Here is a 17,353-nt window from a genome sequence, read left to right on the forward strand (position 1 = left end):
TGCCACTCTTGTCCTCGTACACCGTGGGCACGATCTTCAGGATGTAGTCGTGGGAGGCGAGGGCTGCAGGAAGAACACAGTGGGATGAAGCAGGGATGGCTGGCAGCTCCTTCCACATCATTTCAACCCTAAACCTGCTTGGCCTTGTCAGGGCTGGCGGTGGGCTCATGCCCACATTATCACCACCAATGACCCCCCTACATCTTCTCCCCTTGGACCCCAGGAATTGAGAGACTCTGCCTGCAGCATTGTGACTCTTGCACTGCATATAATATTAAAACTCTGGAAACGACCCAGATGTCCATCAATAGGGCAACCATTGAAGAGCGGGTGCCTTGAGAGGCCACTCTCCAAGAGGTATTGTTAAGTGGAAAGGACCGAGCTACAGAACAGGGCGAAGAACATGTTTCCACGTACTGGGGGCAGGGAAGACTCACTCTCTCTAGATGTGTGACTGTACAGAAGATTTTTCTGGAAAGATCCCCAAGACACTATTACCAGTTTTAGCCTCTGGGGAGGATGGCAGGATTTGATAAAGACGACATTTCATCGTACACCCTCTTGTCCTGTTTGAATATTGTTACTTTTGAAACAAACTGGGTTTCAGTTTTTAAAAGAAAGACCCACCAACCAGAAAAACTCCATCTATGAAGCACTGATTAATTTCTTTCCCCATTTTCAATTAATGGGAGATCAGTTCCCCCTCCACCGGGCCCTGCCACACTCCACTGTAACCCTTACCCCACCCCGCTGGATGGGGGAGGCTGCGGGGCGCAGGCATCGAGCCTTACTCATCCTGTGTCCCCAGAACCCCATGCAGGGCCTGGTACGGAGTGGACAGTGACAAATGCTTATTGAATGAATGGATGGATGGAGGGGTGACTGGTCAGAGGCATGAATGGAAGAGCAGATGAATCAGCTTCTGATAAGCATGAGGTAACCAGAATCAAGCTCTAGGCTGACAGAATGCTGGCCCAAAGCTGCCTAATGTCACCCGGGGAAGGATGGATTCCCTTGGGCCTTCTGGGATGCTAAGAGGCACACAGGACCCCTCTATTATTGCCTTCTAGAATCCCAGGCCAGGGACCACAGAGCTACAACAACACAGAAACTGAGGCCTGTGGGTTCTAAACCTGGTCTCAGGCCCGAGTCACTCCTGAGTCCTTGGACTCATCTTCCGGTAAGAGGGTAGGCGATGTGGATGGCGTTCATGGCCTCTGCCTGCCAATACCACATCCCGGTAAGGAAAGGACAGTGCTGCCTGAACTGCCTTGAGACCTGACTCCTCTGAAAACCTGGGACAAGCCCTGCAGCCTCAGCCTAAGCCCATGAGACCCCAGCACCCCTCTGCTCAGCCCCGCAGAGCTCTTCAGTCACCCAGGATTTAAAAGGCACACGCTTGGGCCTCATCCTGGAGATTCCCACTCAGGTCTGGGGTGGTGCTCAGAACCTGCATTTGAAACCAGGAGCCCAAAGACCACCAATGAACATCGTGTTCCAAATGCCCATTGCCCCGGGCTAAAAACTCGAAGGAATGAAAGGGTGAATGCCTCACGAAGACCACACCCTACAGTCCTGTTAAAATATGTATAAAACACAGATGATCATAAGCAAAAAATAAAAACCACCCACGAATCCACCATCCACAGAAAACCGTGGATTCATATTGTCATGCACAAGCTGCCAGAATTATATTTATACATATATTTACGTTTTCCTAAAATTGGATCATACTGTACCTTTTTCTAAGAACTGAACCTCACAGACACCTTTCCAGGCCTAAGACACAGACTGCAAGCTCCACATGCTGGTTTCATCTGCCTCCGTAACCCGGCGCAGCGCCTGGCACTCAGGAGGTGCTCAACAAACATTTGCTGCCGGAATGCCAGCGAGGTTCTCACACATCACGGTCTGCGGCCGCATGCACCGCACGGTGTGGCCTCGTTCAACGTCCTCAACCAAGCCCCGTGGCCAGACACTGATGCTCTTCCTCATTTTCACTCTCATAAACAAAGAACTAATGAACATTATTTTCCTAAATCTTTGCACATTCTCTTAATTATTTCCTTAGCTTGCTCTTCTGTGAGTAGAATTGATGACTCAAAGGCAATGCCCATGATTAAGGCCTTTGATACAATTTGCCAAATGCCCACTAGACCCTGCACCTAATGACATCCACGTGGATTCTCTGTCAGCCCGCTCCTCCTAGGGGCTGCTGGCTCCAACCCGATCCAGGCAGGCCCACGTAATCTTCCCACTCCCTCCCTCCCTCTTGATATCTTATTATGGAAAAATTCAAACATACAAAAAACAGGGAATCGTATGACGAACTCCCAGGTACCCATTCCCCAGCTTCGGCAATTAATTACACATGGCCAATTCTGCTTCCTCTTTACCCCACCACGCCTCCTCCCCCGTTTTATTTTGAAGTGAATCCCAGACGTCACATCAATTCATCCACTAATATTTCAGTTGTTTTCCTAAAAGATAAAGACTCTTAAAAAAAAAAATCACCACTACAATGCCATTGTCATAGCTAAAATATCAACCATCACTCCTCAGTATCTTCAAAGATAGGGGTCTCTGCTGGGAAGAAAAACAGGTTTGTTACCAGGAGTGCAGGTTAAGCTAGATCAGGTGGTCAAGGAGGGCCTCTCTGAGGTGGTGGCGTTTGAGCTGAGACTTGAATGACAAGCAGCGGCCCCCATGGGAAGACCTGGGAGCAGAGGGACCCTCAAAGGCAAAGGCCCAGGGCACCAGGCTCGGGAGCTGAGGAAATGACAGCCAGCCAGGCCTCTGTCCGTCTGCTGCCTGAGCTAATGCACTTCCCTTTCCAGGGGAGCCACCTGAGATGGCTTGTGTCACCAGCCCCAGAGAGGGAAAGGTTTTCTGTCCACCCCCTCTGTGAGCTTGCACACTTGGGCCTTCCTAGCTTGACCCTATTCCAGCACTGGGAGGGGGAGGAGCCCATGCTAACTGCGAGAGCGTGTGGACGGCCACCCTGGGACGACACGCGGCCCTTACACGGAGAGTCATCTCCCCTGCTGCGCTGGAAGCAGCACGCATGGGCATGCACCCCGCTTGGAAGCAATGGGGTAACGGAAAACCAACACCATAAACATCGAAGGCATCACTGCGACGGTGAAACCCAGAAACCACGGACGTTCTCCATGAAAAGACACTGACCGCAGCAGCACAGCGGAGCCGCCACCAGCCACTCACGCCTCGGTCACCACGGGAAAAGCCCTACGGCAACTGTGGTGATGTAATACCACCAAGGACAGAGGTCAGAGGGCAAGGTGCTATCCACACTTGGGAAAAGGGGCCCCTGCTCACGGACAAGGCGTCCAGGGACCCAGATAAACGAAAAGCTTAAAGTGCCGGGGGGGCAGGTTGTGGAGGGATGTTCATTTTGCTTAGATTTCTGACTGTTAGAGAGTAAATGTCTCTTAAGAAATGATAAATGACATATGGGTGAAAAAAGTGAGCTCAGGTGAGAAAATAAGAAAAGTCAAGATAACCTATCCCGCAGGCTCCACCTGCAGACAGGCCTCCTGGACCCGTTCTGTGTACACGTCCAAGGCCCCACGTGCGAGTGCACCTGTGTAGGTACGCACGTCCTTCCGCTGGGATGTAAAGATGGGCACTCTCTTTAATCCGGGCCGAGGTGCTGGGAGCGAGGAGGGAGCAGGCAGGGTGGGGCCTGTGTGGGTGGGAGGGGTTCAGGCAGCGGGAGGGAGAGATGGGGGAGGCAGCCCAGGCAGCCGGACCTGACTGAGCCACCCTCAGCCCTGTTCTCACGGTGCCACCATCCCTGTGGGATCTAAGGTGATTATCTCAACTAAGAACGATTGAGTGGCACTAATGCTAACAATAATGATGATAACAGCTGGTATTCACTGAGGACTTAGGAGGTGCCCAGGGCTGCCACCTGCTTTCCCCAGGACAAGTCGCTTTTCTTCCCTTCTCAGTAAGACAGGGACAAGTCCTCCTTGCTCACAAGGCTACCTGCGGGAACGGAGCACTAACTGCGTGGCTGACAGTGAGCGCCTGAGGAACGTCCCCCCACGTGCCCCCGTTCCTCTCTGCTGTGCTGGGAATCCTGGAGCAGAAGGCCGTTCCCAAGGACATGGGGTACGTACGGTTGGAGGTGAGTCTGTCGGCTCCCCCGAGAGCATTGAAAGCTCCGTGGACATTCTGGACCTGTGGAGAAACACAGCAAGGGGACTGACTCCAGGGTGCCGCCACCTCCAGCCCGGCCCTGGCTACGGGGGGACGGCCAGCTGCAGCCTGTTTAGGGACCTTACCTGTGTGTAAAATGGGGAGCCAGCGGGGTCTGTCTCGTAGAGAAGTTGTGGGAAACAGGGCACAGACACAGCACAGGCCTGCCACGTGGGAGGCACTAGCTTGCTTCCTATCCTGAGCACCCACAACGTGCCACTCTGTCCTGGGAACTTTGAGTCATCTCATTTAATGCCCCAATGATATACCACGGGCCCATTTTACAGACAAGCAAACCAAGGCTTGGAGAAGAACCAAAACGTGTCCAGCGTCTCATAGCTGATAACTAGCTGAGCCCAGCTCCAAATCCACGTCTGTCTGACCTCAAGCCTGAGCTCTTTCCATTAAGCAACACAGAAAACTCAAGCAAAGGTGGATCTGGCTCCCAGCGTGCTCCTCCTGAGATCTCACAGCCCACTGAAAGAGGACCCAGGGATGCTGGCCTCCCACCCTGTCTGCTGCAGGGAACACACAGCAGTTGTGAAGAGACCTCTTCTCATGGCAGCTGGCCCAGCTGTGTCCCCCTGGCAAGGGCTACTGTAGGGTGGGGCTGAAGGCCACATCCTGCCTCTTCTCTGAGGATGAGGGGAAACCAGGTCAGCCTCAAGGAGAATCCAAAGCAGAACAAGGCACACCTGGTACCTGGGGCATGTCACTATGGGCACAGTTAACAGGAGCTGCTGAGCCAGATACCCTGGAAGGCTTCCTGGAGGAAGTGACACTGACACCAAGACTTGCAGGAAAGTGGGAAGTTAATCAGGCATGCCGTACATGCACAGGCATGAGCCTGGATGCCAAGGGGGCGAGAAGTGGGAAGGAGGGAGGTCAGAGAGGTGGGTGGGGACAGGCTCCTGCAGAGAGGGCCATTCAGGAACAATGGGCAGTAGCTGGGTGGCCTGAATGATTCCCGATCCTGGTCTCAGCTCCTGTTTACTGAGCTCTTAACAGAACTGCATACTCTCAACAAACCCAAAGGAAGTGTGTCCACATGCTGCCTTGGGATTGACCATCTGAAGACTTGGTTTCTGACCCAAGAGGACAGTGGTTTTGGAGACATGGGTGCTAGAACGCTGCCTCCCACCGTCACGTGCCACAGTTTTATCTTACATTCATTTGTATGATTATCGATTAACTTCTGTCTTCCCCTCTAGACTGGAAGCTCCACATGGCAGGGACCACGCTCGTCCTCACCAGTGCGTGCAAGGCCTGGCAAACAGCAGGTGCTCAGTGAAGATCTGTTGCATAGATGGATGGACAACAGATGGGCCGATGGACCTCACCTAAGTGTTTTACATTTGAAGAAAATCCTCTTTCCACCATAACAATGCCTAAGCCAAAGGCTGTCACTGTCCTTCTGGTCTGCCAGTGGCACACAGCAACACATGACTGACTGCGGCCCCTGCCTCCCCAGTCCCTCCCCGCTCCTCTGCCCCACCCTGCCCCAGCCCTGGCCTGTCCCCCTGGCTTTGGCTGCAGCTGCCCCACCCTCCTCGTCTCCAGCCTTGCCTCATGGCCCATTGTCCACACAGCAGGTGGGCGCTCTTTCTAAGACACCAACCTGCCTCGTCGGACCCCACCTTCCCAAATCTAACGCAGGTCTCTCGCCCCACATAAAACCCAGCTCCCCGCTTCCCCTCCAGGTGGACGCTTCTGAGCCCTCTCAGCCGACCCTAAGGAGCCCTCATTCCCAGGGCTTTGGCATCTCACGGGTGGGACACCATTCTGATGTCGTGGACACCTGCCGCTCCACTTTTTCTAAGGGTAACCTGGAGGGTCTTTTATATGAAAATGGCCAGTTGGGTGTGTCTCAGAGTGGGCGCTGTAGGAGAAGAGTGATGTGTAAGATGGCTGGCCATGAACTTCTCTGTCCTGTGCTTGGCCAAATCCTTCTCATCTTTCAGGGCTGACTTAGATGTCACCTTAGGGGTCACCTCCTCTGGGAAGCCCTCCCTGACCTCCCAGGCTGGGGAGTACCCTGCCCTAGCCCTCAGATCACTGCCCAGAATCCGAGGCCTCTCTTGTCCTCAGCCCTCCTGTCCTATAGTATCATGTTCATTTACGTTTGATTGCTTCTTTGCTTGAGTAAGGGTATTGTATGTTCATCATGCAGCCCCATGGCCTGGCACAGAGCCTGGTGCAGAGCAGAAATTTCTAGAAGGTCTGATGAATCCAGGACTGGATGAGGCACAGTAAAGGTAGACCTGGGGCCAGACACACCTGGTTTCGTACAAGCTGTGGGACTTTGGACAAGTTACTGAACCTCTCTGACCCAGTTTCCTATCAGGAAAAAGAAATGCCATCCAGCATCCCTGAGGGGGTTTTTGCGGGGATTAAACAAGGAGTCATTCATAGCGGCGTTCTCTAGGTAATGAAGTGCGGGTAACGCTCGCTGCGGGCTGAAAGTGTCAAAGTCCCAGGAGGACGGAACGTGCTGTGGTGCAAAGACTGGGTTAGTGGCTGTGCCACTAACGAGCTGCATGACCCTGGACTCATGGCCCCGTGCCTCAGTTTCCTCATGTGCACACTGAGTTCATAGTGCCTTCCAGGGCTGTTGTGAGGATTGGGTGGGCTGGCGGGTACACGGGCAGTTGGGGCGCTGCCCACGGCTCAGTGCGTGGAGAGTGCTCAGCCCACCACCTGCCTGTGTTTGGTCAGCTCTGGTCCATTGGGGGCGGTGACCATCCTCCGCAGCTGTGAGCCCTGCGGGTCTGGCGCAGAGGAGGGCACAGCTAACAACCACAGTGGTAATGGCTCCTCTTGCTGACCACCGACTGCGCTGGGCACTGTTCTCAGAGCTGTATGTGCATCAGCTCAAATTATCTTCACTACGATCCTACGAGGCAGGCACTATCACTGTCCCCACTTTACAGACGAGATAGATGAGGCTCAGCAAGAAGAAAGAATTTGTCTGAGGCCACACAACCACTAAGTGGTGGAGCCAGGACTTGAACACAGAAAGGCAGGCGGGGCCCTCCGCCCAGCAGTCCCGCAGATGGAGAGAGGAGGGTGTGGGTGGCAAACCCCGCGCAAATTCGCCTGCAGGAGGCGAGTCCACAGTCCCAGGCGGCTGTGCTTCACCGAGTGTGTGGACAGGGAGTCTGGCCCACGGCTCCCGGGGAGGCCGGGCTGTCTCTGTCCCTGAGCCCTGTCTCCAAGAGGAAGAGCTCTGGGGTCTCTGGAGGGACTGGAAAGGTGACGACGGGCCACTCGGGCTGAGCACCAGGTGCCCACGGGGAGTGTGGGGCGGAAGGAGGCAGTGTGAGAGCGGGTGTGCATGTGAGGGGCAGTGCAGGCTCAGGACTGAGGGGGAGGCAGGAGCGGCAGTGCCGCCCGAAGCCAGACCAATGCAAACCCCAGCTCTGCAGCACAGTGCACCCTCTCTGTGCCCCAGTTCCCTCATCTGTAAAACGGTGACCATAAAGCACCTACCTCTGGGGCTGCCGAGAGTGCAGAAGGGGACGGTGCCTGTGAAGTGCGGGGCTGGCGCAGGGGTGCTCTGCTAGGCACTCCCATGGCAAGCAGACGTCTGTGGCCTGTCCGTGAGGGGGCGGCGTGCAGGAGCGTATGCACGTCCATATGTGAGACATAACAGGCTGGTGAGCATGCCCCTGGGTGGTGAGTGTGTGTGCAAGGATGACTGCACTGGTGTGGGGAATGCTTGTGAGAATGCTGTACACCCAGGTGTGTGTGCTGTGTCTGTGCAAGGATCTGAGTGTGTATGTGGGGTGTGTGTTCAGGGATGGGTCTTAGGGCGTATGGATAAGTACACGTATGTCAGGGCACAGCTCCGAGTGTGTATCCGATGAGCGTGTGTAGGAGTCTGAGCAGAGGGGTGTGCATATAGGTGTTGTAATAGTGTGCGCATGTGTGCTGGCGGGCCTGTGTGAGCGCCGTGTGCACATCACTGTGCCTGGGGGCACCCGGAAAGCAACCCCACCCAGGAAACGTTCTCATCAAGCCAGGCTCAGGACCAGGGCCCAATTCCAGCATGAAGGCTGGGGCAGGTACTTCCCCCTTCTGAGCCCCGAGTCCCGCTATGTCGGACTGGGGTAAGAGACTTTCCCCGGAGCACCACGGGGTTGGGGTGGAGAAGAGAGAGGCCTACAGCCGGCAGAGAGCTGGTCAGCACTTGCTGCCATGGGTAGGAAACTGCCTGGCTGGGCTGCCAGAGGTGGCCCTTTCGTTGAAAGCAACAGGGACTCTCAGCATCCCTCATTCACTGCGCCACCCCCATTTAATGGACGTGGGCACTGGGCAGCAGAGCAGACAGGGCTGTTAAGGGGAGTCAGACAGATGTGCTGGGGGACCTTGGACGATGGCTTCTCTGGGCCCAGCTCCAGTCTGCAAAAGGGCCCTCTCCTCCCTCAGAGGCTGCACTGGCACAGAGAAAGCACACACACTCAGGACTTGCTCCTGGAAGTGAGTCCCTTGCCAGGACCTGGTCTCTACCTGAGGTTCCAAGTCCAGCACACTGTGGAGGATACTGTAGCCGCGCTCAGAAGGAACCCAGGAGCTATTGTATGGAGCCGAGACTCAAAGGAGGCGACCCCCCTGGAAGGCATCCCTCTGTGACCAGGGAGGACAGAGGCGGCCCCTGTACGCCCACCCCGGCCATGCCACCTTCAGTGTGCCCCACTCACCTGCAGCGTGTCCCCAAAGGAGAGCTTGTGGATGACATGGGTCATGTCTGGGTTCTGTGGCTGGGCTGTGGCGCTGTGTGTGGACACATGGAAGTTGCCAGGGACCTGGGGGAGATGCAAGGTTCAGGAATTTGGTTGGCTGCCCCAGAGGGTGGGGTGCAGGGTTTCATCCTGGAGTCAGACAGGTCTGGATTTGGATCCCAGCTTGCTCCAAGCCATAGGACTTGGACCTATGGCCACCACCCCTCTCTGAGCCTCAGGGTCCTCATTCTTAGAATGGGGGCAATAATAGTAGCTATTGGAAGAGGCTGCTGGGGTTATGGGGTGAGTGAATGCATGGTAAGTGCCAAGCTGGGCGAATAGCACAGGTCAGGGCCTCCTCGAACCCCAAATCAAGACCATCGTCCACCCAAACTTGCTCCAACACCCTGCACTGGGGGATCCTAGAAGGCAGGGCTGTGGTGGCCTCCTTTCCTCCCTGGGTCTCGAGGCCTTGCAGAGCGCAGTCACGAGAGGTCCTGAATGAATGTCTAGGGAATGAATGATGCTGATGATAAGCCTGCGGCAAGGGCCTCATGACTCTCTAGGGCCTCCCTGTTTCACCCAAAGGCCCCTCCTCCTCCTAGCCGCTCAGACCGAAACCCTTGGGGTCATCCTGACCCCGTCCCTCTCACACCGACCTTCCGCCCTCAGGAACGCTGTCAGCTCCACCTTCAAGACACCCAGCACCTGACCTTCTCAAACCCCTAATGCCACCCTGGACTGGTTGGCGGCTGCAGCCTTCCCAACAGCGGCCAGAGGGGTCCCTCTGAACCCTCCAGTTGACCCCATCACTCCTCTGCTCAGAACCCTCCAAGGCTGCCGCTCTCTCCAGGCGAAGCCTCGTCCTCATGGGTCCACAGGCCGCATGTGCTCTGGCCAATGGCCACTTACTCTGTCCAACCTCTCTGCTTCCTCTCCCACCACCTTCTCCTCTGCTCACTGGCCTCCCTGTGGCACCCAGAATGCTGCCAGCATGGTGCCACCTTGGGGCCTGTGCCCCTCCCTGGAACCCTCTTCTGAATGGCTCTCCCTCACCTCCCTCAGGCCCCTGCTCAGGGCCCCCGGCCCCCATTCCCCAAGCCCCTTGCCCTGCCAAGGCCCTCAGGGTCACCGGCCACCTTCTCTTCTCCCGCCCTCGTCCGCCCTCCATGCTAGCAGAGCTGTCTGATTTGTTGCTGGATTCCCCAGACCCTGGGGCCGAGCAGGCGCTCAATAAATGTTTATTGAATGGATGAACAAATGAATGAATCACACGAATCCTTAAAACAGCATTTTTGACTTTGGCACCTGGTAATTCCCATTTTACAGAAAAGGAAACTGAGCCTCAGAGCAGTGAAGAAGCTGCTAAGGTCAGGTGTCACGTCTGTTGGACTCCAGACTTGGCACGCTGAAGCGGGACGTGATTCTCTCTGCCACGGAGGCCAGGACGCCATTCTCCTCAGCAGCCCTGGGAGGACGGCCACGCGGAGCCAGTCTTTCTGGAGGTGCCAGGTTTTGAGAGAGAGAAGAGCCTGGCCCTGGATGAGCTGCTGGTCTGCTGTGACACAGGCTTGGAACAGAAAATGAGACTCTGTGTGACCCACATTGGACCAGAGTGATGCCCAGACTGTGGGGACTATGGGGAGGGCCCCTGCCTCGGCTGGGGACTTGTCAGCAGAAAGGACTGCCTTGTGCTAAGGCTCTGAGGCTGAGTCTGCATTGCTCAGGAATAGGGGGAAAGGCATCTGGTCAGAGGGAACAGCCTAAATGTGTGGAGGTCAGAAACTGCCCAGTTTGTGCGCACGTGTAAGGAACTAAAAGAGGTTGGTATTACTGAACCCCAAATAAAAGAGGGGTGGTAGTAGCGGGAAACAGAGGCATAAGAGGGATATGAGTTGTTTAGAAAAGGCCCCAAATGCTACTGGAAAACTCAGGGTTTATTTTATTCCAGCTCAGTGCAGGTTTCGTGAGCCGCCTTGGAGGAAGGAAGGTAGAATACGGCCTACGGCTCGGCACACAGCAGCCTACGTGAGTCCGCTGCTTTGCTAAGCACGCCTGTCTCAGACACAAAGCTGTGTGCTTCCCACGGGAATATTCCTGTCTTCACTGGGACCTGAGCTTTGGAAGGACGTGGGAGGCACCAGGCTGACAGGGCACGGCCCAGCCTCTGTGAGCTCAGCGAGTGTGGTGTGGGCTGGAGTGGTGCCTGGGATCTGGGCCCAGGATGCTAGGGAAGGGGGCGACCCACTGGGTTGGAGTAAGCAGGGACAACAGCATCGCCTGCTGCAGGAGCCCAACTACCTGTGGGAGCGGAGCAGCTGAGCTCCACATACGGGCCTCAGCCGGCCCCTCTCCCCAGCCAGGGGGACCTTGGGCAAGGTCAGTAACCCCCGTACCTCCGTTTCCCCACTGGCAAAATGGGGATAATAACCACAAAGGGTACTGGGAGGATTAAATGAAGGAACAAGTGCAGAGCCAATGGCAGCTGTTAGCAGGCTGGGTTCACAGGACGAACACGCTTGTCGTCAGAGCCGGGAGGGAAGGGCCCTCCAGAAGAGGGAAGAGCAAGTAAACAGGCAGGGCACAGGGGAAAGCCCGTTGTATTTTAGTAACATTGTTTAGCTTCATTTTTACCTATATAAATAATACCTGGATACGGTCGTATTATAAAAAATACGCGTGATAAAGTTGGGGCTAAAGTCCCCGTTGCCCGCCACCCCCGGACATAAGAGACTGATCGCATCAGGCATGCGTCCTTTAGAGGCCTCCTATGCAGTGACACGGGGCCTCCTGTGGACCAGGCTATGCGCAGAGTTCACAATCAGGTTTGGGGCCTGGGCCTCACGCTCCCAGAGGTAAGTGAGTCAAGGAGGCTGGCTCCTGCGCATCTGCCACCCGCGGGCGCCCCACGAGGCTGTGACTCAGTGACTCACTCCCCTGCACCAGGAATCCATCACAGGTGGCTGACTCATGCCAGCACACGCTGCGCTGAAGAAAGCAAAGACGATGCTTTTAGAGCCTGTGACTGAGGAACCGACGTCAGTGTCTCTGATGGATTTTAAAAACACACAGATGGAGCCAGGCGCCAAACCCCAGCCCATTCTGCCCTCCTCCTGCGAGGCTGGGTGATTAAGCGAGGGGTCAGGGCTGCCGGGGGCTGCTGGTGCAGCTCGGAACACGTGAACTCTGACATCTGGCTGCTGGCCAACTTCCTGATGGATGGATAAGGAGGCCACAGGGCAAGGGTGAGCCTGACACTGGGAGATAAAGGGCTGGGGGCCAGCCACCAACCTCGCCTGCCCTTCAGTGCAGCTGGCTTTCTCATCTGAGCACCCTGGACTGAGAGTTTCTCGAAGGTATGAACCTTTAACAAGGGAGAGTGGGGGTCTCCAAGGGTAGGGGGCAGAGGTTGGCCTGAGCTGTGACCTGGAGGGAATGGACACAGCTGGTCACAGCAGCAGCAACGGGTGGGGGGTGCAGAGGGAAAGAGGGAGGCCTGGGGCCAGGCTGCCTGGGTTCAAGTGCTGGCTGTGGGCCCTTGAGCAGGTCACTTAATCTCCGGTGCCTTGTACCCTCAGGGTTGTTGTGAGGACTAAATGAGTTAATAGCGGTAAAGGGCTTGGGAAGAACCTAATAGGTGGCAGCCATAGGGCGCGGGCTGGTGTGACCATTTCCTAGACTCCCCGCCCACCCCGACCAGAGAAGACCTGTTTCTTGGATGTCACCATGCACATTTTATGAGCACACTTGTCCCCATGTGAGGATGGAAGCCAGCTGATGAGGTTACAGAGGCTCCCAGGGATGGGAGAGGAGGCAGGGTGGGGAGGGCGCCAGGGTTTGTCCAGTCCCCACCGCAGTACGTACTTTCTGTATTTTAATTTGTTCAGGTCTCACGCTTGTGAGGTCAGTATTATTATCCCCATCTTACAGGTGAGCAAACCACGGCTCAGAAAGGCTAAATTGCCCAGAGCCATCTAACCAGCGAGCATCGTAGCCAGGATTCTCGACCACAGGTCTGTCTGACCCCAAAGAGCAATTTCTGGCTCACCCGTAGCCTGTCTGAGGGGCACCGACTGCAGCCTTGGGCATGTTTGCCAAGGGAGGAGGGTGTGGGGCTGGCTGTCTCCTGCACCCACCCCATACTGGGTGCTGAATAAACCTGGGTGCTCCTGGTTCACTGGTTGGGCGGATGCATTTTTTTAACCCAGGTGATCGTACCCCCCCTGGGGGGGCCCCCACAGTTGGGAGGTGTGTGTGTGTTCATCTTCATCCATCACCCCTCAGACAGGCCTTCCCTTACGACCCTGTCTCAGGGGGTCTCCTCCTGTTCTCCACCATGGCACCCCCCTCATTCTCCTTGTGGCCGCCTCATCAGAACTGCACATTGGCTTGTTCAGGTGTTCATCTGTGGGTTGGCTGTCACCCTGTAATAGACCACAAGTACCACCAAGGGCAGGGAACACAGCTGTTTCTATCAGCACTGCACCCCAGACATACAGCAGACACTCAATAAACAGCACGATGTATGAGTGAACTAGTAAGAGGCAGGGGCAATGGTCAAAAGAAGTCAAGAAGTGAAACAGACAATAGCAACGTAAGGGTCATGACAGAGGGGCTGGTCAGGGGAAGGGTAGGGCTGGCTGCCCCGAGGCGCGCACGTGAACCAGACCAGCGGATGAGCAGCAGCTCTCCGGGAGCTTGGTGGGGACAGAGAGAAGGTACCGGAGGCAGAGCAAGAGCCCACCACCACTTCATCCACCCCCTTTCCCCACTCCTCTCCAGGGCACCCTCCACGCCACCTGGGTCCCAGGTCCTCTGCTTCCCAAGGACTTGCTGTGCCTGCAGCACACAGGTCAGCGGGACACCCTGACCTTAGAGCACTGGCCCTCCTCTTTAATGTATGTTCTCTCCTGTTCCAGGGCCCACCGCGCCTGGTTTCCTCCTGCCTGTCACCTGCTCCTTGTCCTACCTTCTGTCACTCTGCTCCCCATCTCCCTACTTCTAAACCCTGGAGCGCACCAAAACTCAGCGCTCACACCGCATTCCTACAGCGTCCTGACCTTCTTCCATTTCTGGTGCCATCGACCCTTTGCCAGTCTGGTGGCGCCTATATTTTAAATGCTTAGAATGTTCTGAATGCATAAAATACATAGGATCACAAAGGAAAAAAATGATATTTAAACAGAATTAAAATATTTTAAAAAATATTTGAATATGCTTCTTTATTAATGCAATAAACAACAAGATCTGGCCACAGGTCAACTCGTTACTGTAATTTCCAAGTGGTGGCGAATGTAAACAGTACCTTGAATTACCTGTGACAGTTTTAAAGGGATATAAATATCGGCAATTTCTACTGGTGACAAAGTCACAGGTGCTGCTAATACTACTCTGGTTTGTTGCCTACATTCATCCTTGAAGAAAATGCTAAATTTGAGTTTGAGTTTAGTAAAAATAAACATGTCCTTTTTTTCCCCCACCAAGTTCACAGACCTTGGAATTCAGTTCTCACTCCTTGGGGTATCTGAACCCTCTCCTTAGGTAATCCAGCTCAGATCAATGATCCTCGGGCTCTAGTGGCATCTGAACCCCCTGGAGGGCTTGTTATAAGAGTCAGCGGCTCTGGGCAGGGCCCGAGAATCCGCATTCCTAACCAGTTCCCAGGGGATGCTGGTGCTGCTGGTCTGGGGGCCCCACTCTGAGCAGCACTGAGCTAGACTTGTCACCTATTCACCGATGACTCCCACATTTACATCTCCAGCCCAGAACTTATCTCCAGAAGTAGACGTCCAGCTTCCAATTTAACATCTCTCATGGGAACCCCAAATGAAATGTGTCCAGGATAGAACGAGCAATTCCCAGCCCCACCGCCCATGGAATCCGTGCTTCCCCAAGCTTCCATATCGAGAAAATGTCAAGACAGAAACATAAAAGGTTTCTCTGATTCCACTCTTGCCCTCATCCAACTGATCACCGAGTCCTGCTGCCTTCACATCCCTCATCTGGCCGCTGCCCTCCGACTCCACGCCACGTCCACTGCCCATGACCTCTGCTCCTGGCCGCTCCAGTGCGCCCCCACACGGCTGCCACAGCGATTTCTCTAAGGGTCTGCAGTCCAGTAGAACGTTCTCTGATGATGGAAACATTCTACATCTGTGCTAATATGGTAGCCACTAACCATGTGTGGGTACTGAGCACTTGAAATGTGGCCGGTGAGACTGACGGACTGAATTTTATTTAATTTTCATTAACTTGAATGTAGCTAGTGGCTCTGTGTTAGAAAGTGCAGTTTTACAGCATAAATCCGACTACACTGCCTCCCTGAGTAAAACCCTCAAATGGCTCCCGTCACGGCCGCCACAAAATCCAGGGCACAGGAAAGACCCTGTGTGGCAGCTAACATGCAGAGCCCCCAGGAACCACACCTCCCAACCCCCCACCCTTCAGGCCCCTCCCACCCTGAGCCCAAGCTGGCGCGTGACTCACTCTCAGCCATGAAATGTGGCAGAGGTGACATTCTCTGCTTTGGCACTTCAGGGAGCCCTGAGCGGTCGCGGAAGTAGTCCACCCTGCTAGACAGTCCACGTGGAGGGACCACGTGGAGAGGGAGCGGCCCTGAGACGTGGAGGGAGAGACAGGCCCAGTCACACCAAGCCCCTGGGCCGAGTCTGCAGCCACCCCGCGGGACCTGCGGGAAGGGAGAGCAGCGCCCTGTGTAAAGGGGCGGCTGCTCCTTGGCTCAGATCACTGTTGTAGTGGAACATGGGCCCAGTGTGGCCAGAGCCTCTGACTTTGAAAAGCCAGAAGTCTGGACTCCGAATCTTTGGCTATTGGCTCTGACGAGTTTGAATGCTGTACAGGACACATGGAACTTATCTCTGGGCTGGGTGTGGCCAGTGAGTTTGCACCCTCTGATTCAGATGTGAGGGATTAGAGGAAGGCAGTTCTGAGCAGAGGCTACAGGAGGCAAGCAGCAGCCAGGAGCGGCCAGTGGCTCAGTCTGGCTGGGACTGGGAAGGGGAGGTGTGGGACACATGGGGATAGCTGTGTGACCTTGGGCAAGATACTTAACCTCTTTAGGTCTCAGTTTCCTCATCTGGAAAATGGTGCCACCTCATAGGTCTCTACTGTGAAAATACAAAAGAGCTGAGAAGAGCCTCTCGTCGGGGCTCCTTGGCACTCCCAAATGCACCGCCCTCACATCCTTGACTTAGGATCCGAAGCTCCTGGTTCTAGTGACAGAACAACAGGGACACCTGCATGGTCCTTTGGAGCTGACCGAGTACTTTCAAACCCCCGCCCCCTCGCCCCTCCCCTGCTTTATTCCTCATCACCGCACTTAGCGCCCACCGTTTCAGTAGATGCTTTTCCGTTTGTATACTGTCCCTCTCCCTCCACTAGCGCAGAACTCTGCCCACCTACTCCGTGCATGGCCCCCGGGCCGACAACCCACCCTGACTCACAGAAGGTGCTCGATGAAAGGTTTCTGAATGAATGAATGTGTAATAGCTCACCTAATCCTCACACAAACCTTGGGTGGCATCATTGTACTATTATCATCATCACAGCCTCAACCTAAAGATGTAAAAACTGAGGCCAAGAGGGTCCAGTGACTTGTGGGGCGTTGCCTGGCCAAGAGCTGGTAGAGCTGACACTCAAACTCAGGGCAGCAAACCCTAAGGCTCTCACCACCCACTGCCTCCCCAGCTGGGGAGAAGAGCAGCCCCCCTCCTGAGCCACCAGCAGGGCCTCTGTCCGCGGGGAGGCCCAGTGGGCACACGGCTCTGCCATCCAGTTTCAGGGAGGAGGGGGACCGAGGGGCTGGGAGCAGAGAAAAGGGGCCCATGCAGGATCTCCGTACCTTGTTGATGCTGAACTGCCCCTCGAAGCGGCAGCCAGCCCCGTTGTTCAGCGGGACCTTCATCGAGTTGTCGATGTGCCCCACCTCGTGCCTGCCCATCTCATCCTGTATGTCGAGCCCGACCACTGAAGGAGCCAAGCAGAGAAGAGGGTCACAGACATGAAGAGAAATGGGGGGAGCATGGGGACCAGCCCCCTCCTCTCAGGACCCCTCCTTCATCCACTCCACGGAGCTCACGTCTGGGGCCCAGAGCCACAGAAAGGAAGGCAGCCAGCACAGGAGGACAAAGCGATGGCCGGACTAAGAGGGAGCAGGTCCACAACGTCCCCGTCCCCTGCCATAGCCTGTGGCCCAAAAGGAAGAGAGGAAAAGAGCTGGAGAGGCAGAGCTAACGGGGCCAGGGACGGAGGTCTGCGGGGTAGAGGGGTGATGACCGCTGAACGAGCCTGCAGGGAGGCAGCAGAGGGTCAGGGTCAAAAGGGCGTCTGATTTTGCTCATACGTGGAAGATAAACACACACACAGATGAGGAGAATCGACTGGTGGTTATC

At 55.4% G+C, this 17,353-nt stretch overlaps 1 protein-coding gene across 2 annotated transcripts in view; it reads right to left on the bottom strand.

Moving 5' to 3' along the window:
* ERGIC1 (endoplasmic reticulum-golgi intermediate compartment 1) overlaps positions 1-17,353 on the bottom strand; it is a 102,508-nt gene that overhangs the window by 16,298 nt on the left and 68,857 nt on the right. For both annotated transcript variants that reach the window (XM_044777142.2, XM_070517086.1), the window contains exons 5-8: positions 16,804-16,928; positions 8,922-9,026; positions 4,143-4,203; positions 1-63 (exon numbers count right to left, since the gene is read on the bottom strand). The exon at positions 1-63 is cut by the window's left edge and continues 38 nt beyond it. In XM_044777142.2, coding sequence (XP_044633077.1) covers positions 1-63; positions 4,143-4,203; positions 8,922-9,026; positions 16,804-16,928 — 354 coding nt within the window. The remainder of the gene's footprint in view (positions 64-4,142; positions 4,204-8,921; positions 9,027-16,803; positions 16,929-17,353) is intronic.

Source organism: Equus asinus, chromosome 9, assembly GCF_041296235.1.
Source record: "Equus asinus isolate D_3611 breed Donkey chromosome 9, EquAss-T2T_v2, whole genome shotgun sequence".
Classification (NCBI taxonomy): domain Eukaryota; kingdom Metazoa; phylum Chordata; class Mammalia; order Perissodactyla; family Equidae; genus Equus; species Equus asinus.